Source organism: Neodiprion fabricii, chromosome 4 (genome assembly GCF_021155785.1).
Source record: "Neodiprion fabricii isolate iyNeoFabr1 chromosome 4, iyNeoFabr1.1, whole genome shotgun sequence".
NCBI lineage: Eukaryota > Metazoa > Arthropoda > Insecta > Hymenoptera > Diprionidae > Neodiprion > Neodiprion fabricii.
Genome location: NC_060242.1, coordinates 20,569,783 through 20,591,206, shown reverse-complemented (window position 1 = coordinate 20,591,206; position 21,424 = coordinate 20,569,783). Strand labels below are relative to the sequence as shown.

The 21,424-nt window shown below is 36.3% G+C and overlaps 2 protein-coding genes across 13 annotated transcripts in view; both read left to right on the top strand.

Annotated features, from left to right (window-relative positions):
* Nucleotides 1–134: 134 nt before the first annotated feature.
* On the top strand, nt 135–1,999 carry LOC124180117 (ribosomal RNA small subunit methyltransferase NEP1). Its single transcript, XM_046565214.1, has 4 exons — nt 135–397; nt 645–888; nt 1,112–1,320; nt 1,459–1,999. Exons 1-4 carry the CDS (start codon nt 254–256, stop codon nt 1,570–1,572), a joined length of 711 nt encoding a protein of 236 aa, XP_046421170.1. The 5' UTR covers nt 135–253; the 3' UTR covers nt 1,573–1,999.
* An 854-nt stretch (nt 2,000–2,853) lies between these two features.
* LOC124180109 (bromodomain-containing protein 2-like) overlaps nt 2,854–21,424 on the top strand; it is a 29,031-nt gene continuing 10,460 nt past the window's right edge. For 2 of the 12 annotated variants that reach the window (XM_046565196.1, XM_046565191.1), the window contains exons 1-17: nt 2,854–3,312; nt 4,854–4,935; nt 5,323–5,621; nt 6,135–6,183; nt 8,336–8,377; nt 9,478–9,726; nt 9,861–10,055; nt 11,597–12,214; nt 13,767–13,844; nt 14,181–14,276; nt 14,376–14,477; nt 14,591–14,736; nt 14,877–15,027; nt 15,517–16,090; nt 16,205–16,363; nt 16,530–16,649; nt 16,967–17,116. In XM_046565196.1, the coding sequence (XP_046421152.1) occupies nt 5,611–5,621; nt 6,135–6,183; nt 8,336–8,377; nt 9,478–9,726; nt 9,861–10,055; nt 11,597–12,214; nt 13,767–13,844; nt 14,181–14,276; nt 14,376–14,477; nt 14,591–14,736; nt 14,877–15,027; nt 15,517–16,090; nt 16,205–16,363; nt 16,530–16,649; nt 16,967–17,116 (2,740 nt within the window). In that variant the 5' untranslated portion in view covers nt 2,854–3,312; nt 4,854–4,935; nt 5,323–5,610. Of the gene's footprint in view, nt 3,313–4,169; nt 4,189–4,853; nt 4,936–5,322; nt 5,622–6,134; nt 6,184–8,335; nt 8,378–9,477; nt 9,727–9,860; nt 10,056–11,596; nt 12,215–13,766; nt 13,845–14,180; nt 14,277–14,375; nt 14,478–14,590; nt 14,737–14,876; nt 15,028–15,516; nt 16,091–16,204; nt 16,364–16,529; nt 16,650–16,966; nt 17,117–21,424 lie in introns of those variants that run through there. The other 10 variants (XM_046565193.1, XM_046565192.1, XM_046565195.1 and 7 more) reach the window with 10 other exon arrangements.

The following is a 21,424-nucleotide window of genomic DNA, read 5'->3' as shown; positions in this document are numbered from 1 at the left end:
AATGAAAATTTTCCGAAACTTAATTATCTCTTGTTTTAATTGACTTGAGTTCGAACATTGATACCGATAGACACACAATGTCAATAATCGACGATCGACATCTCGAAGAACGTCTAAGAATAGTCAGATACTTTCGATCTGCGCTGTCGATTGATTCAATTTCGAATTGCAAATGGCGACAAGCGTGCACGTGGTATGAAATTTCATCATCTGGGATCGAGTTTGTTTTAGTCTTGTCAGCTTGTAGAAAAAAATGGGTAAGAAAAGAAAACATGGTGAAGATAAAAACGAATTTGAGTTTGATCCGATGCCAAAGCATCTACAAATTGCCCACATCAAAAATCAGGAGAAACGTCTCATAGTAATACTGGACGAAGCCCAGTTAGAATCCGTCAAGGTAAGGTTAGGTTTTTTGCACAATTTGAATCTACCTCTTATTATTATAGTAACTTGAACACTGCACAGAGTTAGACTGTGTGAAAATTAGTTTTTTCCATTGCTGTCAATAAATACATTGGTCAAAAGTGATGATAAGCTATTAAGCAAAAGAATTTGTCAGGCACGGTGTTCAGGCTAGTTGCATTCTTTTCGCTTCCAAATGTCACTTATTGATTATGATTTTTTCTTTTGCAACGACCTCACAGGTCGGTAACAGTTTTGAACTACTAAACTGCGACGATCATGCCAATATGTTGAAAAAAAATAACCGAGAGCCTGGGAGCTGTAGGCCAGACATAACGCACCAATGTCTCCTGATGTTGATGGACAGTCCGCTGAACAGAGCTGGCTTATTACAAGTCTATATTCACACTGAGAAAAATGTCCTGATTGAAGTTAATCCACAAACAAGGATACCTAGGACGTTTAAACGCTTCGCTGGTCTCATGGGTGAGTACTTGTTTCCACTCTCGAAGATATATCCAGTCGTTTCTTACTTCTCAGTCTACGCAAACAGTTTTTCCAAAAATAATTTACCCCCACTTCTTGTTACATTTTATTCAACTCTAAAGCCAAACCTTGGAATTATTAACAAGTTATTTGATTCTTTTACATCATTTCTTAATAACGAATACACTTTCACTTGTATAATTCTCTCCCATTTTTCATACAGTACAACTGCTCCATAAGTTTAATGTGCGAGCTTCTGACGGCCCGATGAAATTACTTAAAGTTATTAAAAATCCAGTCACGGATCATCTGCCAGTGGGTTGCAGGAAACTTGCAATGTCTTTCAGCGCCAAAAAGGTCCAGAATCCGCGTGAATTCGTCCTTGCTGAAGAACCAATTGCGATTGTTGTAGGAGCCATGGCGCACGGTCAAGTATGTTTGTGTAAAAGTTTGTCAAAACACATTTACAGTTAATAGTTTAATTGATGGTAAATGGATGCCTAAATAGTTTTATAATTTAACTGGCTACAGGTTTTTGATTCGTTACTGAATGTTCTTAAATGATTTCAGGTGAATCCGGATTATGCGGAAGATACGATATCGATAAGTAATTATCCCCTTTCTGGGGCCTTGACTTGTAGCAAATTGTGCTCAGCATTTGAAGAAGTTTGGGGGATTATTTAGTTTAAGAAATACCCTATATGCAAAACATTGAATATATGTAATCAGTGTCAAAGCAATTCTACATAATCATTCGACTACACTTAATGGTTGTGTTTGTTAATCCAATAGGTAAATATAAAATACCTATCGAAATTATTATTGAAAATTTCGTAGAACACCAAAAGCTGAATCCTTAGCTTCTATAATTTACTTTGTACTCTTTCCCAGAAATTATTAGTGTAGATAAAATCGTCCTTCCAACTATTCGCAACTGTACACTGTTTGTTTCTGTGTCTTCCAAATGTAGTGGACATAATTTTACGTATTATGAAACTGGAAAATGATCAATTGCGGTTGTTGGTGATAATTTACTGTAATATAGTAAATTAGCGTTTGTTGTCGAGTAACAAGAAAGCGCAATGCAATTAAATTACTATCTGTATAATTACATGCATGTATGTACAATTTATTTAGCCATAAACCAACCATCCCGCTGATGTAAATTGTTATTTTTCAAGAGTATTTTTGATTCATAGATTTTTCCTACATAGCGCGCGCGGCGTGATTGGTTTGTTGGAAAATTCGTAGCGGAGAGAAAAACCGTTTAGCACCGAAACGCCTATTGTGGGAGGTTACTGAACTCCCTTATTCGCTATACACATAGGATTTCGTTTCGTCATCATCGCAATATGGCTGACGATATCGTCCATGTACGTAGGCAGCTCCGAACAATACTTGGCCGATAATTTGAGTATCCGTAAAGCGTGTAGTCCGAATCATTTTCAACAGGTAAATTAACAAACGAAAATAGAATTGTTCGCTAAAAGTTTTCTAAGTGAATGACGTATGGTAATTGGGAAAAACATGAACTTGGGCTGTTCCTCAGCGGCCATTTTAGTCAGCTAACGGAACTTGTTGAAGCCATTGACGCGTACACGTCACTCGCGAAATTTACATCGGTTTTTTTTAGAACGTGTAATTTATTGTTAAATAGTGAAATTATTTATAAAGTTGTTTTTTGGTTGGTTCGCGGAGTTTGATACGAATGTTCTAGGTTTTATTATAGATTTTGTAGCATCTGGTCAATGCATTATGGGTGGATACGGAACGGCGGTACAAACTGCCTACTTTTGACGTTGAATAATAAAGGCATCGCTTGCGTTGTCGAACGTATTTACAGCACGACATTATTTCATTTAACACAAACCTGTCTCCCTGTTATTAAAAAAATATGTAATCACCAAGGACGAGTGTCTTTTTAACTAGGTACAAGGTGAATGGGAAAGTTCTCGTCGATAATGATCCAGGAAAAGAGAAAATTAAGCTGTCGCCCGTTGGACTTGGGGGAACGTCGGAACGGACCATTCGTACGTTGCAAAGAATGCGTAGCCATTGTTGGTGCTGCGATCGTTAGTTTGTAGATCCGAGATCATCATGGGTACGGAAAAGCATCCGATTATAGAAGTCCCAAGGAAAATGTCTACGGACTTCGGTGCAGGGTACTGATAAAATATCAAAATAAAATAATCGATGCAAGGTGAAATAATTATCGGACAAACGTGAGTGGGTTGCCCTGAATAAATTGTATGATAGTGCGAGTGAGGTGACGGAGGGCGGGCAGCGGCTGGCGGCTGGCGGCGGGGAACGGATCGGCCATAACACCAAGCTAGCGAGCCAGGGAGAAAGCGTAGAGCGAGTTCCGAGGCGTAGTGGTAGTGTTTTTGATAAAATTCCAATTGAAAAACCGTCGGCAATCATCAGGTAGGTGGTCCTCTATAATCCTGAGTGCCACACGAGTAAATTGTGATATGAATATCAGTGCATGTACGCCGGTGTCCCGTAAAAATAAGGGAAACATATCAATAGACCTCGAAGCTTTCTTTCCAAAGTGGGCTAACCGCCATGTTGAATAAAACCTACGTGAAATAAAAACAGCCCAAACACCGAACGCCGCCGAGTCTTCTCTTTCGCGTCGCAAATCCCTTTATTTTCATTATTCGATAGCTCCAAGCCTCTCTGCGACACTGACGTACTTCTCAATCGCTTTGGTTAGGCGCGGATCCCGCCAGCCAGCTCGACCGACGGACCGACCGACGGACCGACCGAGGCCGAGGCTGAGCGAGGACGAGCGACGATTCAAGCATCAGTGGTCGTGTCGCCTCGCTCGCCGACGCTCGATCCTCCGTTCGTTTCTTTTGCTTAGCTTCTATTTACCCTCGAAACATCGAGTGCCGAGTTGTTTACCCCCCGCGTCACCGCGCTCGTCCTCGTCTTCGTCTTCCGTCGTGTCGCGTTGTTCGCCTTTCCCTCCAACTGACTGACTGACTGCCTGCCTGGTAGTTCTCCGCGTCGATCGTCCTGTCGTCTTCTCTGCATATATATTGTGTTCAGGCATCATTCCTTCGCATCAAATTGTCATCTCATACCCCTGCTGGGAGAGCTTAGTCAATGTTGTTACTTCACCACCTCAGTGTGCGACATGCTTTACTCTGTTCTATCAACTCTGTGACGCTGATCGATGATCAGGGAAAGTATCAACGCCGTTCAAGTTTGTGTGACTACTCATGTGATGGACTTTTAAGTGAACAATTCTGAAGTAAAGGTGGTTTGGTAAAAAAAACGTTCAAAGCTGATGATGTACGCTCATTTTTTAGTCTATCTGTAGTGTCTGTTACTGTCTCTCTTTATCTCTCTCCTTCTCTCCCTCTTTTTTTTCTCCGTAAGAGTTTCACATTACGCAGAGTTTAGTATTGTCGATAGACAAAATAAAGTCAAAAAACTTGCAGGACATGCCGTGCGCCTCGTAGCTCAAATACTTGCACGATAATGTAAGAATGCTCGCCTTTTGAAATTATTCTTCTGGTCGTTACCTTTCCACAACAAAGGATGCACGTCTGTTTCACCGACGCGTCTTTCTCGATCACTGATGGCTGAGATATGGATCCAGTCGCTTCGTTATTTATGTTATGAAAAAGTTAAACTTTCTAGACTGAAGACGCAAAAGCAGTGATATGAATTAAGCTGCTTCAGGGCTTGCGAAACTCACTTTACTTGATTGATCATTGGCAAACGATGGCAGCTCTGTAGAAATTCATGAATTATCATTTTTCAGCTGACTTCAGCATCGTTTAGCATCTTTTAAAGAGTCTCTTTTAACACTTCAGAAAGGAAGCCTCTGTCTTGCGGTCAAATTAGATTTTAACTGAACATTTTTCCAATGATTTTGAAATACTTAGATTCAAAGTTTAATATCTGTACTGTAGAAATGTTAATCAACATTCGTTTTTCTGTTTGTACAATAGAAACCTCTTTTCTGAAGAGCGAGAGAGTCTAACAATCGATATCAGAACGTCGTCAATAGACACGAAACCCGAGGATAACTGAGTAAGTCTGCTGGAAAATTGGTAATTTCATATAATAGTTCAGTTATGTTCTTCGCAACTACTGATAACTGCAGATAATCGATAAACTAAAATGATATTCACAATGCCTGAAACGCAATTCATATTAATAACGTTTTTGGGATTGTAAGAAATTGAACAGATACAGTCTCACTGAAACTAGATTTTCTCTACACTGAGTACGGCTTCAAATCTGTAGTAGAATAGCTAAGTGTTTGCATGTTTATTTATTTTTTCTTTAACTTTAAATCATTCGTTCGTTAAGACAAAATAATGAATTGTGTAAAAATCTGAGAATGATTTTCACGAGAAGAATGAAGAAACCTGTGTCAGGGCTGTACAATATGGGCTCCTCTTGTTATGTTATCAGATGTTGCTAAAGTCGCAAGTCTTGGCCGGAGGTACGGCGAATCGCTGCAGCGTACAGGGCTGACATTGGAGCCGCCGTTATTCGGTAGGCTTGAGTAGTGTTATGCCTCCTTGGCACCAACCTCCCAGGTCGCAGCCCTATCATCTCGGCAACCAATTAGCGAGCTACGATGCTCAATTCCGAGTATATCCTTGCCCGCTTGGTTGTTGACGAAGCCTCGTAGTGTCAAGCAGCGTAACGTTGACGTAAAGCAGTTGCAACCTGCTGCGTAGCATTTATGTACCATATATGTCGGAAAGGTGGGTAAAGTTGGATATCTCGTCGTGATTCAAACTATTCATTCATTTTTTTCTCACTAGAATTTATTCATTCACCGTCTCATCATTTTTCATTCACACGTGTAATAGAAGTATAAAAAATATATTTATATGAAAAATATTTATCCGTCTCATTTCTAAAGTATTTTAGGAGCAGGCAGCGCCGTCAGCAGCAGGATTACTGCTCTACATGATTTTTTCTTCGGTTTCACATTTTTTTTCTTCGTTTCATTGGCGCGATTTTAACGTGGTAAAAGATCCTTTTGGTATCTGATATTGTAGGCGGTTATTTAAGTAACTCATTTGAAATTCATGTATATTGGCTGATAAGTTGAGAAGTGTTTTTTTCAACAATTGGCTGTAATGTATATATACACAATATAGCAATTATTCTCTGAAAATATAATTAATGCTATAATTCCAGTGGCAAAATGATACGAGACTGTATTAATTATTGCAGTTTTAATCAAATCTTCTTCTCTCTTTATGTTACAGAAACGAAGCCAAGATGCAGCAGGTGGACACTATATCGCAGAACAACTCGGTGAGTTATTGACAAGATTGTATTTTGTCCAAGCACCGAGTTATCAAGCTTTCCTTTTTAATTCTGCGTCAGAATATTGAAATAATTTCAAAAAGGAAAGAGAAAAGACTTTTAATACTATTATCAAAATTCTAAAGTATCTTAAACTGAGGCTCGCACCTTTTTGAATTACTCAATATCAATTTTATCTACCGAAATTGGCTGAGTCTGATTGTATAAGACCATCAATTTTACATCCTGATCTCTATTCTTTTTTGGAAATAGAAATTAGGTAAACAATCAAGTTACACGCTTCACTTTATACAACCTTAGAGTATCGATTATTGTTCACGAATTATTTCTCACGGGTGTAATTCTACGTCCAGCTCAAAACGCATGTTTAACAATAGTGTCGAGATCTGATTTATGTTCACAATTTTTATTTCGTTGTCAGGCATCATTAACTACTCATAATCAAATTATATTGAAGATTAACCCTCCGCCGGCTATCCCTTTTTTTTTAACTATGCCGCCGTCTATTTTCAAGCCACTTAGGAGTATTCGAAAATTCCCAAAAAATTCAGGGAACCAGTTTTGGGTCTCATCTCAATATTCCAGCAGTTTTCATTCCAAAATGTTTGACCAATTAACAAATAAAAATATATAAATAATGCAAAACGGGTAAATATGACCATTTCACTAAAAAATCAATACTTGAACCTAAATTTCTATTACGAAAAAATATTTTAGGGATTTATTCTTGATACTATGATCTTTCTAAAAAAGCTACTCACATTGGGCTCGGTTCCAAAAAACCTATTTATTTCACCGTGTGAAAATGGGCTATTGCGAAAGGAGAAATTTCGGATAAAATTGAAGTATTGATGAAAACACAATATTTTTATCGCAAAAACATGTAATTTATTAATGAAAAAATGAATGTTGATATGTTGTATGCTATTTAGGTAAACTTGATAAATAGGATCAGAAACTTTGATTTTTAACGAGAAAATGTGGATTTTATACGTACCTCAAAAGTCGAAAAAAGTGAATCTGTCACCGCCTATCGGTGACGAATTCGTTCACTTTCAAATTTTGAACGGTCGTAACTTCGCAAGGTCCTGACGCATACTAACGTTCTTGCGCGTGTGAGTGTATACCACCGGGAAGTTTTTTTCTATGTGGGTCCCAAGCTGCATCCACTTCCCCACCCCGAGATACCAGGACGTGCCAAAGTCATTTATGACGATAGCCGACGGACGGTTAATAAAAAGATGGGAGAAATCGAATGAAACCTCAGCAACATATGGAATAAATTTTAACGTTTTCATCTAACACTTGGAACATCGTCCCTTTTTTACTTGTTTGTCCTGCATCTACTAACAACTGCATAACATCTTCACTATTACAACGCAATGTTATACATTTGCTTGTCTGTTTAAAATGATCTTCACTGCATACAGTTTCTTTTTTTTTTTTTTTTTTTTTATCTTTCTTAAAAGCTCAAGTAAAACAGAAATTTTTTTAACTTTTCATTTAAGATCGCTCAGCTAGACAAGCTGGAAACTAATTTTATTCGACTTGTAGAAGTTACTAAATTCTATAAATCTTCAAACTCTAGATTAGCCAAGTATGTCAATTGGCAGTGATTCTTAATTCTTTACCGAGCATAACATCGCCTTAAATCACTAACAAAAGAGTATGAAAACTTCAAAAAAAAAAAATTAACTAGCATCAATATTGTCATTTTCAAAAGTCCACGTTTGATACCTATTTTTGTTTTTATATACTAATATTATATGTGCATGTGTTTTTGTTCTTTGTTGCGCAAGATATTGACGGCTAACATTCAATATAATTAAGTACATCCCATCTGGATTTCCCAAATAATTGCGTAGGTATGAGTGGTGTAAATTGAATATGCTGATCATAGTTCAAATTTTGATACATTGCTGTCTTCATTATACACACTTATTCACACGCCTCTCGTGTTCACTCGCTGCATGGGAATGACCCAAGAGTTTTCATGCAATCTTATTTTCCATCACGTGCATACCTATGTATAAAAAAAATGTAACAACCACATAAAAACAAACAAAAAAAGAACGCAATAATAATGAAAAGACATATGTGTGCTGTTTGACTGAATAGTATGTATGTATATGAATTGCAGTTAGATGTGGAGGAGCGAGAGAGGCTGTGTAATATACCCAAGGTGAGATTATGAATTGACGGTTTATTATCTAACGTTACAAGAAAAAATTTATATATTTTAATATAATGGGTGTCTAATTTTGCAAATTTGTTTTTGGTTTTCTCTTTTCATCTTTTTGTCTTCAATGCTCATTTTGAGTTTCATTCTGTCAGTTTCAAAATGTCGAGTCGTTCAACGCAACCAATTAGTTCTCCCTTTATATGCAAGTGACGATGTAAATTCTAACAAAGCAAGACTTGGGCTCAAGTCGCAAAATCTTAATTTATCGTCTGTTGTAACTGCGTTTAGTATAGTTAACCCGAATGTAGTTTTTGTGTAAATTTTTGACTAAAGAAACACGTGTTAATATCACTTCAACTTTTGTAAAAAACTATCACGAATTTCATGCTTATTTAAACTAATCCTCGCTTGTGATATTAATATTTATTGCCTTGCTTGATTTCTGAGTAAAATTTATGCTTAATAAAATTTTCTTGCATATAAAGTGACAGAAAAAAAATTGAAAAATGGTAAATTGTTTTCAGTGGTTCTGGATTAACTAAACAACTTGGCAGCCCAAATCGCTTGTTGCATGAATGAGAAAAGTATTCCATTTAGCTTCGCATGTCTGAGATCAATTGAGATTATTACCGTTGTAAATAACATTGCTGATCTAGTTTTAGCAATGCGAAAAAACGTCCAAGAACTTCTTTCCAGCTCTATAGTTGGAAGTCAAGTGCGGTAGATTTCAAAAGAGCATGATATTCTTATCCGACGTCTGATATGTGCAGCAATTAATTTGTATCTTTTTTTTTTTTTTTTTTTTTCTAATTCTAATCATGCTGGTTCCAGGTGTCAGCTCTTCTTAAATATACATTATTAAACCTAACCGTCATATACTTTGTTTGACAAATCATTGTCGAGCTATTATTTAGTGTAGGAATGCATGAAAATGAGAAACTCGTAGTCGCCTTGAGTAAGAAAAGAGATGCTACTGTTTTTTTGTTTTTAACATGTCAATGATTCTGTATAAAGTAAACGTAGGTCTCTGCCCTGTTTAATGAAAACTGGTTCTGACGGGGCTAGAAATTTGAGATTCAATACAGTTTCTTGAACCGCAGACGAGCGCACCTGGCAAAACGTCGAATGCACCGGCTATTCCTCCAAAGGAACCGCCTCCGAGGGATGAGCCGCCCGTCGAGCCGGTAAACGGCATGGTACAGCCACCTGTAGTTCCACCACCTAATCGACCTGGTCGCGTTACCAACCAGCTTCAATATCTGCAAAAGGGTGTCCTCAAACCAATATGGAAACACCAGTTTGTCTGGCCTTTTCAACAGCCGGTAGATGCCAAGAAGCTGAATCTGCCAGTACGGTTTATCATGTTTTTTACGTCAATTAAATGCTTGTTCGAAAGTAACAGATTGGCTGACTCAAACGAGTCATTATTTCCAAGCTTTTACGACATGTTGTAATTTTTTTTTATTCAATCACCGCTTGCCAGGATTACCACAAAATCATCAAACAACCGATGGATCTTGGCACTATAAAAAAACGGTTGGAGAACAATTACTACTGGACTGGAAAGGAGTGCATCCAGGACTTTAACACAATGTTCACCAACTGTTACGTGTACAATAAGCCAGGAGAAGATGTGGTTGTGATGGCGCAAGCTCTGGAAAAATTGTTTCTCACTAAGGTAAGAATCATTTTTACACTATTTTATTGTCTATTCTAGATAGTGCCTGTGAAAATGTCTATTGTACAGTGAAAAATTAAATGGGGTGATTGTTGAAAAAAAAATTTTCAAATAATTATTCTTAGCGTCAATTATGTTTTACTGTTTTGTTCTATTATGGGTTTACTAATTTCTTGAAAATACTTCAAATTTTGAGACAACCATTTTTTCTATGTGCGTGAAATGTAACAACAACATTATTAACTTCAATCTCGCAAGAAATATATTTCAAGTTTATGTGTGAAGATTTCTCAATGGAAACATTTCAAAATTGTGAAAGACTGTTGTATTCTATACTTGATATCTATTGCATTGAAATTTTTCTCAACTTTGAAAAAATGGGCTACACCTTGTTTCAAAACCCTGAGTAACAAGCGAGTAATTAAGTTAGAGTGTTTATTGCTTGATAAATTTGAAAAATTTGGAAATTTCAGAAATTGTGTACACACCGGACATTTTTTGAGGGTTGAACAAATTTTGCTGTAGTTCTTCTTAAATAACCAATTTCGGGTCGTAAATATGTATTCTTATTAAAAATTTTATAGCAAGAACAAGCATCAAACGAAAATACTAAAAATTGTTGAGAAAAGATAATTTGAAGAGTATGTTTAATCAGATTACCATTGTTTTTGAGTAGTCTATAAATGTGGAATCATAAGTATATTAGAAACATGTGAAAGATTATAAAAATTACCTGCATAAATCTGGAAATCTTGAGAAATTTTGGTGCTACGTTTCCAATACACATTCTGAAGTGACTTTGAAGCGATCTGTTCAACTTTACATGCAGGGTTGAATTGTGTAATATTAACGTAACAAAGCATTGAACCAAAAATCCCTGTCTTATACTTTTATGATTTCTTTGAAGGAGTTGAGTGACCAAAATATAAGTATGTTCTGCTTTATTATGTTTCAACGTGGTGGCCACTTATCTGGAAAACTGAGAAATGTCAGGGAATTTTTCTGGATATGAAAAAGTTTTGAGATTTTTATATAGATCAGAAATTTTACTAAATACTTTCAGTTGTTCTTGAAAATTCAACGAAATATGGTGTTCAATGCGATCTCAAAATTTTTCAATAGTTGATATAATTTAAACTAGCTGTTCATAATTTAAATCTCGCTGTCGCTCATTCAAACGTTTTTCAAATTCTTATTTTACGTGCCACTCTCACTCGATTGTGAATATTTGTTTATAAAGATAATAACAATGTAAATATGTATACTTAAGACATAAACTTCATATTTACTAGTATTTTCGACCAAAACAGAGAAATTTTGGAGAATTTTCAAAATCAGATGCTTGTAGCCACGATGTTCATGATGAAATTGAGACAATCCTGAATATCGAGTTAGCGATTATTTTCAAAAATTCACCGTTACATTAACGCTACAACCTTCAAATCCATTTTTACGTGGCCGATTGAACATATTCCATCAATGTATGAACAATCGACATTTCGTCTTGCTCTAACAACGATGAAAATTGTGTTGAAAAAAAGGTGGCACAAATGCCAAAGGAGGAGGTCGAGCTAGATCCACCAGTCCCGAAGGGACTGAAGGGTAAAAAGGCCGTGACAGGAAGACTCGGCGCTGGTCCAGGAGTGACAGTCGGTGCTGGACGAGGTCGACCATCCTCGGTTGCAGCAGCTGTAAGCTCGACCGTTCCGAATAGTCTTACCCCTTCAGCAACGTCCGCTGGAACGACAGGCATCATTCCGATGCCTCCCCTTGGCACTCAGGCCCCGACGTCAGTGCCTGGAAGCACAAACACCACGACGATAGCACCGCCGGCTAGCATAGGAGTTGCGCCTATGGCTACACACAACTCTCTACCCCAGCAAGTTGTACCTCCTACAAGCGGCTACCACGCCCAACCTGCAATGGAGACGCAGGCTGCACCGGCTCCTGCGACTGCTGCTCCTCCTCCCCCACCTGTTCCTGCTGCTCCTACAGTTATGCCACCTGCGCAGCCCGCCAAGCCCAAGAAAGGAGTGAAAAGAAAGGCCGATACAACAACGCCAACGGCAAACTCTTTCGAACCGCTATATCACCCTCCGCTAGAATCGAAAAATGCAAAAATTTCGACGAGACGGGAGTCAGGGAGACAGATCAAGAAGGTAAGCTTATTTTGTTAACTTGTCTGTTCCTAATTCTCGTCTATTCATATTTGATTGTAAAATACCGTAGCGGTGCTTTTTTGTTATATGTCAGACTCTTCTTCATTTATCAAATATGAAACGATTCTCCTCGCCCGGTTTTGTTGTTGTTTGAAAATAATATACAATAATAAATTCAGGAATCAGAGTCGATTCTACTTCGTGAACAAATCAGAAAAACCTAGAACTCGCAGGAAATTTTGGTTGACAAATCTTCAATTTTTCTGAAACATGTCAAATAACGAATTTGAGATTGTGAAAAGATTTTAGTATCAGGTTTTCTTTTACCTCCTGTAAAATAAATAACGCAGAGCTGAGCTACACAAAGGTTTTCTAACGTTCAAGAGCTATTTTCAATGGTTGCCATTTAACCATCTTAATTTTTAAACGTTGAGAATACTTAGATTCTAAATCTAGGTATAAAAAACTTTCATCCGTTTACATGTATCTAAATAAAAAAAATCTTGAACGTTCAGAACAATACAACGGTTTTGCACTCCATGAATGATTTTTCTTCGATACACTTGCAAAATTTCTAAATTGCGTTGGCAAAATCTGGAATCCTCAGGAAATTTTGTTTTCGCATATTAGTAGAAATCCTGTGAATACTTTTGAAACTGATGTCAGGTGATCGGGTTCTTTTGTTTTACCATGTCGAATATTGTTATCAGAAAGCCTGTGTCACAAGATCATTCTGAAAAGAGAAGAAAGAAATTTACATGTATCGACAGATAAATTGAAAACTTTTTGTGCCACTGTTTACAACGCTAAGATAATCGACAATGTCTTGTACGACACAAGTGAACGTTAGCTATGCGCATTACCGTTTTTTAATATATAGATGTGTGTGCTCAGCAAAATTCTTGGCAAATAAAAATTGTGGAGCAAAAGAAACACCTGTTTTCATACACGCACAATAGCAGCGATCCTGTTTGCGCACCAGGCACATCTACATCGTTAAATTTGACGTTCTTTTTTTAAATTAATTTCTTACCTTTTTTTTTTCACGTGCCTGGTACAATATTGCAGAAAAATGGAGTAATAAAGTACCATATTGGTCTGAATATGAGTACATTTTTGAAAACAAATTTCACTCACTGTACACGACGCTAGATGTGTTAGTAAATCCGCTTTATTGATTAGAGAAACTTGGTTGTTGATCAATAGCTGTAAAAAATTTAATGAATTGAATCCTCACATCGCAAATATAAGAAAAAATTGAACACGCGATATTTGTACAATACATTCAAGTTTTATCAATGTAACATTTCATATAATATTGTAATCATAGGTAATTTTCTTGGTTTACAAAAAAAAATCCCTGATTCGAAGTTGTTAAATTGGGAGAATTTGCCTATATTCAGACGAATACGATAGATAAATACAGTAAACATGTCAGCGTTAAGAGCTCCTTAATATTCGCATTCATATCGTACCTGCACGTATGCTTGTCTATGTAATCATATCATGGCATTAACGTACTAACAGAGGGTTGATGATGGGGCTGTTTCAGCCAACGAGGCAAGCGGAAGACGGCCTGGTGCCGTTCCACCAGGCCAACATGCCCCTGATGGGGCCGATGGCCCAGAAGGTACATACCCCAAGTTTGTCCTACTAAGGCACGCCGTGTTTCATCTGTGTTGTCTTATCACTATCAGATATCTTTCGAATCCGATTTAATTTTCTCGTGTGCATTCACCTTGTTATCCAGAGCGTTCCTTTGATTTTTAACAACCAATTTTACCAAAATTCGTTTGATTATGCTGTGTTTTCATTAGCGGTACAATTTTTCTAGTATAAACACTAAATTATATGCTTATTTAAATGCAAAAAGAAAAAGAGATTACTTCGGAGGTGAAAGATTTCTGCAATAAACAGTAATAAGTTGATCCAATTAACGGTAAACTGCAATTTAATATTTTTTCAGCCACAACATGCGGGCAGCAAATCCAACGAGAAGCTGTCAGAAGCCTTGAAATCCTGTAATGAAATATTGAAAGAGCTGTTCTCTAAAAAACATTCGGTAACTGTCAAATGTCACATTTTTCTTATTTGTCGAGAAGCAAAAAAAAAAAACATGCTCAGACAATTATATATTATTCATATTTAATGTGACACACAGGGTTACGCGTGGCCATTTTATAAGCCTGTAGATGCGGTTCTCCTCGGCCTCCATGACTATCACGACATTATCAAAAAGCCAATGGATCTAGGAACTGTCAAGGTATAATACTTTCGCACAGACTGTCTTTGGTCCATTTCATTTATCCAACAGGTTGGAATAATCATCGCATCAAGTATCTGGCAGTAAAATGCATCATTTTGTTACACACACAGCACAAGATGGACACTCGTGAATATAAGACGGCGCAAGAATTCGCTGGGGACGTACGACTTATATTTACCAATTGCTATAAGTACAACCCTCCAGATCACGACGTCGTCGCAATGGCAAGGAAGCTGCAAGATGTTTTTGAAATGAGGTTGGTAATTTGAAAGTTTGATTTTAACTGGAATTTTTAGGGATTTTTGGCTCTGTATTAATTGTGAGGTATGCAACACTGTACATTAGTTTCATACATTTTAACTAATCGTATTTTCACATCTCTTTTCCTTCTTTAAGATATGCAAAAATTCCTGACGAACCTTTGAGTGGGCTGGTTGGTATAAACGGCAGCAGTACCAGCGGTACAAGTTCGGGTTCGGGGAGTTCATCCGAAAGTGATGATTCCGATGAAGAGCGTACCGAAAAGCTTGTAGCGCTTGAACGAGAGGTGAGATCTTTTGTTTACTTTCTTTTTCACCCTTATTCTTCTTCCCATAATCTTTAGCAATCCTTAAAAGCGAAAAAATTTAAGGGTGCTCTAAACGTGAGAAAAGCAGCATTTTTTATTCAAGTTGCTGGAAATTATTTAAGTCAATATTTGCTCATCAAAGATCATTGGCAATGTCTTTTTGCAAAGAAATATCACATATTTCAAAATCACGCTCTCAAGTTTTTCAGGACATGAGTTGCACAAGCTATAAACGTATTTAATATTGTGTTTGAAGAAAAAAGTTCATGAATAAGGAACTTTGAAAATTTTTTACTGCGGTAAAATCGTTGATACTTTACTGTAAATTTAAAATGTTGAAAACGACAGTGTTATTGCACAGAAAGAAATTATTGCCTATTTCTTGTGATGAAAAAGGTATATTTTTTATGACCTTACAATTTGTTCTGAAACCGTACTTACTTAAGTTTTGTCCTGTCGATCACGCAGCTAAAAGCAATGCAGGAACAGATGAGAAAATTAGTGGAAGAGAGTGGTAAGAAAAAAAGTAAAAAGAAGAAACCGGAGAAAGCGAAAAAGTCATCAGGTGGTGGTAAGGGGGGAAGTCTTGGTGCCGGTGCTGGTCACAGTGGGGCGATGAAGGAGCTGATGAAGCCCGGTGGTAGAATTCCCAGTGTATCGGACAGCGTAGGGGCGAGTATAGCGAGTGTTGCGATGGGTGCAGGAGATCTGAAGATGCCGAGTACGATGGCTACGGATATCCATCACCCAGCGATCGCTGTTGGACCCAACAAGGCGCATTCCGGACCTGGAATTAGTCACCATTTACCCCCCACAATGAATGCCAAGCCGAAGGGAAAGGGACGAGGACCGGGCAAAGCTGCAACGGCTAATACAGCAAACAAGAGGTCTAAAGCCAATAGCAGATCGACTGGAAACAAAAAGAAAAATGCCAGCAGTCAACCACCTATTTTGGCCTTTGACTCAGAGGACGAGGACAATGCCAAGCCGATGTCCTACGACGAGAAGAGACAACTCAGCTTAGATATCAATAAACTACCTGGTATGTCTACCATTTTATTCAACGTACCTTCGAATTCACAGCCAAGGTTGTTTGAGTTCATTTTTTTCTTCACTTTCATTCAATTCACACACAAGTCTTATTTTCGTTTTTCAGGCGACAAGCTGGGCCGAGTTGTACACATTATTCAATCGCGTGAGCCGTCTTTGAGGGATTCAAATCCTGACGAAATTGAAATTGACTTTGAAACTCTGAAGCCGTCTACACTTAGAGAGTTAGAGAGTTACGTAGCTTCCTGCCTTCGAAAAAAGCCACGTAAGTTGCTTTTTTTTTTTTATTTTTTCCTTTTTTTTTCTGTGGTACTATGACCTGATGCTAAATTAAATTTGTCTATAAAGAAACTGCTATGACAAGGTTCCTCGATGTAAACGCTGTTTCCTTTTCTCTTTTTTTTTTTTCAACACCAACGTTTATTTTTTAGATAAAAAGATTAGTGGTAAACCCAAGGACGAACAAATGGCTGAGAAAAAATTGGAGCTCGAAAAGAGATTGCAAGATGTCTCAGGGCAGCTAGGAAATTGCAAGAAACCTGCTAAGAAAGGTCAGTATTAACTTTACTAATATATATTTACACCTGAAATACCTTTTAATTGATCTAACAATCTGAGCATCGTGTTATAAACTGAGCTCTGATTCATTGATCTATTTTGTAGTTCGATTTTCATAAAAACTGTAATATGAAATTTTTGAAGCACTTTTACTTATATTACAATCTCAGCGCTGAGAAACTGAGTGAGAAACAGAGGATAATGAAACATCAGTAGAAAAAAAATCTCGCACCTAGTTTCGAAACTTAAAAAAAAAGAAAACAGAAAGAACCAAAAAATTAAAGATATTTTTCACGGTTTTTGCCCACAGAAGACAGTAGTAAATCCGTGGATGTTGGTGGAACCGGAGGTGCAGGTGGACCATCGAGACTATCAGCATCCAGTAGTAGTAGCAGCGACAGCGATTCCAGCAGTAGTTCGCTTTCCTCGAGCTCCAGTGATTCGAGCGACAGCGAAGCAGGTTAGACTTCAAATATCATGTAACTGTTGTTTCCAATAATTCACACGACAGAGCAGAAAACTCTTCGACTTGCGAACAGAGTTTTTGCTCATCTTATACCTAAAAGAGTAGTAGAAGGCAAAGAAAGTTATGGATATTTAAAGAAGGAGAAACAAAGAAACTATAATTCGAATTAAAATTATTATCGAACACACATTCGGTACTGGCGGTCCACTCAGCGATTGAATGTTCCAAGTACAAAACTGCTATTCTCTATTTATCGCGATTTGTTTAATACGATAATTTTAATCTCGTCAACTCTGCACCCACCCACCTTTTTTCGCCCCTTTGCCCCCCAACCCTCTATCGATTAATAACTTACTTACTACAAAGCACAAAGTATATTTTAACGTTAGTAGTATTCGAAATTAATATACACTGCAGCTTTTGAAAATGACAATATTATATTGACACGTAGATTGAAATTACTTTTAAATTAAACTAGCAATTTTTTTTTTTTTTTTTTCCCTTAACAAAATTATATCAGTCATTATTACACAGTCGACAAATAATTGGCTTACAACTAAAAGGCATGATAAAGTATGTGTCGTTCCCTTGATTCGGTTTTTTTTCTCTTTGTTTTTTTTTTTTTTTTTTTTATTTTACTATTGTCTGTATCATTTTTCTTCATACTTACAAATCGTATGGAATAACCTGAATTCAATTGAAATCGCTAAGAATTGATACATTGAAACACGTTTTTGCATCTGATCAATTATTCGATACGCGAGAAACAAACTCTTTGAACTTCTCATGATTGTACTAGCGTTAATTTTACACACTACCGCACAGACATTACGAGCCTGTCAAGCTTTGATAAATGCTTCTATATGAATGTTTCATACACGCTGTCAGCGTAATTAGTGTCTTTCCCTTACAAATCAAAGAAGAACGTCTGGCATTTTGTGTCGCGCATTCAGAGAGATGATAATATTTGCTCAAAAAGTTGATTAGTCTTATTCAACAATCGATCGATGGGCAAGCGTTTTTGTTTTGCGTTTTTATCTGAGTGTAAGAAATATGCATTCTGTACAATTCTTTTGATTTTGTTGAACCATATTTCATTTGAAAATTATACTGCAAAAATATAAATATTTTTATTTAAAAAAGGAGGCAAATATGGGATTATCTTCTATGATTAAACAATCTTTTTTATCGCGCCTGCGGCAACGAAAAAAGAATAAAGTTTTGTGAAATACTTTTGGTTGTTGTTGGTATTATATATTATATATGTATGATTAAATACATATGCTCAAAGTCTCGCCTTTCATTGAATTCTTTTTTTACTTTCAACGTTTCTTTTTTCCTTTTTAGTATCGTTTGTAAATTCATCTCTCCGTATCTGTGCGGATCGTTTCTTTAAAGTAGACGTAACCATCATACTTTTCGATTCAATATCAATAAGTTTGTACTTTCGAAAGTAAAATATTAACAGAATACACACTCTAATTGAAATATTTTGTTGTGTTTCATTTAATAAAGGTTGGGAAAGGTTTGCTTTTCCAAACTGATTGTGTTATAAATAGATCGTGGTTCTTGATAATACGGATATACTATGCGATTAATTTGTTTATCAAGGGTTGATTTCCTCCTTGTTTCCAAGTCTTGATGATATTACTTACACTTAATTTAATTCTTTACTAACATCTGCTCCAGAGTAGCATCATACTCTATCTTTCAATCTTCCCGAGTGTAACCAATGTATCAATTGTAGTGCGACAAATACAATACTTCAGGCTCGATTCATATCATACTTGTGTATATACATTTTAAAAGTATGCAAGAATTAAATTAGAAAAGACCCCCGTATTCAAGTTTTATTACTCAGGTTGCACAATTTCATCCGTGATTATTTTCTCTTTTGTTTCTGTGTTGAAAATCGATAAATATACGTATATGTATACACACAATGCTTTATATATATTTATATATATATGTATGTATGTATATATACATACACACGCATATGTATGATATATGTATATATGTGTGTATGTGTGTTTGTATAATTTGTTTTTCTCTTAATCGCATACTTATTTAATAGGACGACGTTATTGGTCTAGCCTTTAGCGTTGCATCGAATTTATAAATATGAAGTTTTATCGTCGAGTATTATAGGTGAAGATGAGCCGTCTTGGCTCTTCAACGTTCCACATAAAAACCCAAATGAATAGTAGAGGACAAAATTGACAAATGTGTATTATAGATATATTTACCAGGGATAATCCACTGAGTCACTCGTTTGTTACTCGACGATCATTCTTTTGAATTACTCGTAGCATAAGGAAAGAAAACAAAGAAAAGAATTTTTTTTTTCTCTTTCGTTTTGTTTCAATGTTCTATGGACTTACAAATGAAACGATACAAATATACAATGGTAAGAATATTAATTAATGGTGAGCTAGTGGAGTGCAGACTGTGTTTAGAGGATACCAATGCCATGCCAGCTTTATTCACAAATGATGATGATGTTGATGATAATGACGATGATGATGATGATAATGATGATGATGATGATGAGGATGATGGTGATAATGATGATAACGATGACAATGATTATGGTGATGATTGATTAATTAATTTATTAATCAATCAGATAGGTTTATGCATTCTTTTCTCTTGACCCGACACTATAGTTGTCGCTATTAAATGATAATAACAACAATAATAACAATAATGATTAGTTCCACTGCCCGACAAACAATCGCTGCGTTCTGATTATCAATTTGTTTGGGTTTTTTTTTTACTTTTTTCTCGCTCTTTTGTTATTCTCGCAAAGTTTTATCTTTATTATTACCCAAAACACCACAGTTTTCTTCGGTATCTGTATATTTTTGTTTTTCCTTTGGTACCAAAGACTGAAGAAGATTGTATCCTTGTTGGTAAAAGTATCACTTATTTATTATTAAGAACGAAGAAGGCTGTGGCTTCGAAAATTGGTAAACGATTATCATTGTGAGGCTTTTCCCATAATGTTTATTGTGTCCCGCATTCTGCATGTACAGATATTTATATTTACACATATACGTAAGTATATGTATAATCGAAAAAAAGTAAAGAAAAAAAGAAATCAACACCAAGTATCGAAAGTTGTAATTTTGGACAACAATTATTTAGTTATTATTAACAGATAAGTAGATCATTATCATAGTTGTATCACTGTTTCTTTCTATTCTTTTTATTTTTTCTCCGTTTTTGTTTAGTAATTCATTATTTTCTTAACATTCAACCATTTCCTCCATCACATTGGGTTCATGCATAATATTAATAAACGTATCACTTATGACAGGATTGCAGTAGTAAAACTCTTTTCAAGTTATGGAACAATAACCATAATTGCTACGTTTTCACAATGCGGAGATATACGAAATACGTATGAAGAAATGAAATGAAAAAAAGAAAAAAAGATTAATCAAATGAGAGACAGAATTGTTATTATTGGTATTATATTGTGGGTGGATTATTTATTTATTAATTTTTTTCTTTTCTTCTTTTTCCCACCATCGCAAGTGGACTTGATAACAAATATTGAATTGTTAGAAAAGAAAAGAAACAAAAAAAGAAACTACCGTTGTATGGGGAAAAAAATATGATCACACCATAAAAAAAATGCAGACAATGTGTATTGGTGGCTGGATTTTTTAAGACAGTGCATCTTAGATACAGGTAAATACTGTTAGCATCGTTTTATACGTTAGGTTATTATTGTTATTTATTATACATAATTAAGTCTAAGCTCTCTCGAGCTATCAAATCTCCATGCGAGTGAAATTTGATTTTGTCGATAAAACGTGGAAAGTGAAAATTGTGCGTAAGATGTATACAAATAAGCATATACCGTAGATAGCAACACGCTTTCTCGCATGCTGTTGTGTTTTGCATCTCTGAAAAAAAAACAGAAGCCTCTCGTCGCACGACGAATAGAAATAACAAGTCTTGGAAGCTGTCTCTGTCTTGTTACACATCGTAGGAGAGAACCCAAGCAAAGGCCTCCGACAATTGGTGTTAGATCAAGAAGTTTGGCTCGTCCAAGTGGTAATGTAAGTAAGGCGTTCGTCGATTAAAGCTAATTACTTGCAGCAGAGAAAGAAAGAGGGGCATCCCTTAGGACAACAGATAAACAACTGTTTTTGAGGAGCGGAGAAAAGAGAAAGAAAAAAGATGTGAGAGGGGGAAGGGGGGGGGGGGGGACGAGTAAGAATCTAAAAATTAAAATTGACCAGGATATTTGTCTGGATAATTTAAGTAAATTAGGCGCGCGCTGGCCTC

What these genes read in the sequence shown, in the direction of transcription:
- LOC124180117 (XM_046565214.1), top strand. Translation starts at nt 254, where the DNA reads ATGGGTAAGAAAAGAAAACATGGTGAAGATAAAAACGAATTTGAGTTT. An exon ending in CCCAGTTAGAATCCGTCAAG is followed by an intron (nt 398 to 644) that starts GTAAGGTTAGGT and finishes ACGACCTCACAG; the next exon opens with GTCGGTAACAGTTTTGAACT. An exon ending in ACGCTTCGCTGGTCTCATGG is followed by an intron (nt 889 to 1,111) that starts GTGAGTACTTGT and finishes TTTTTCATACAG; the next exon opens with TACAACTGCTCCATAAGTTT.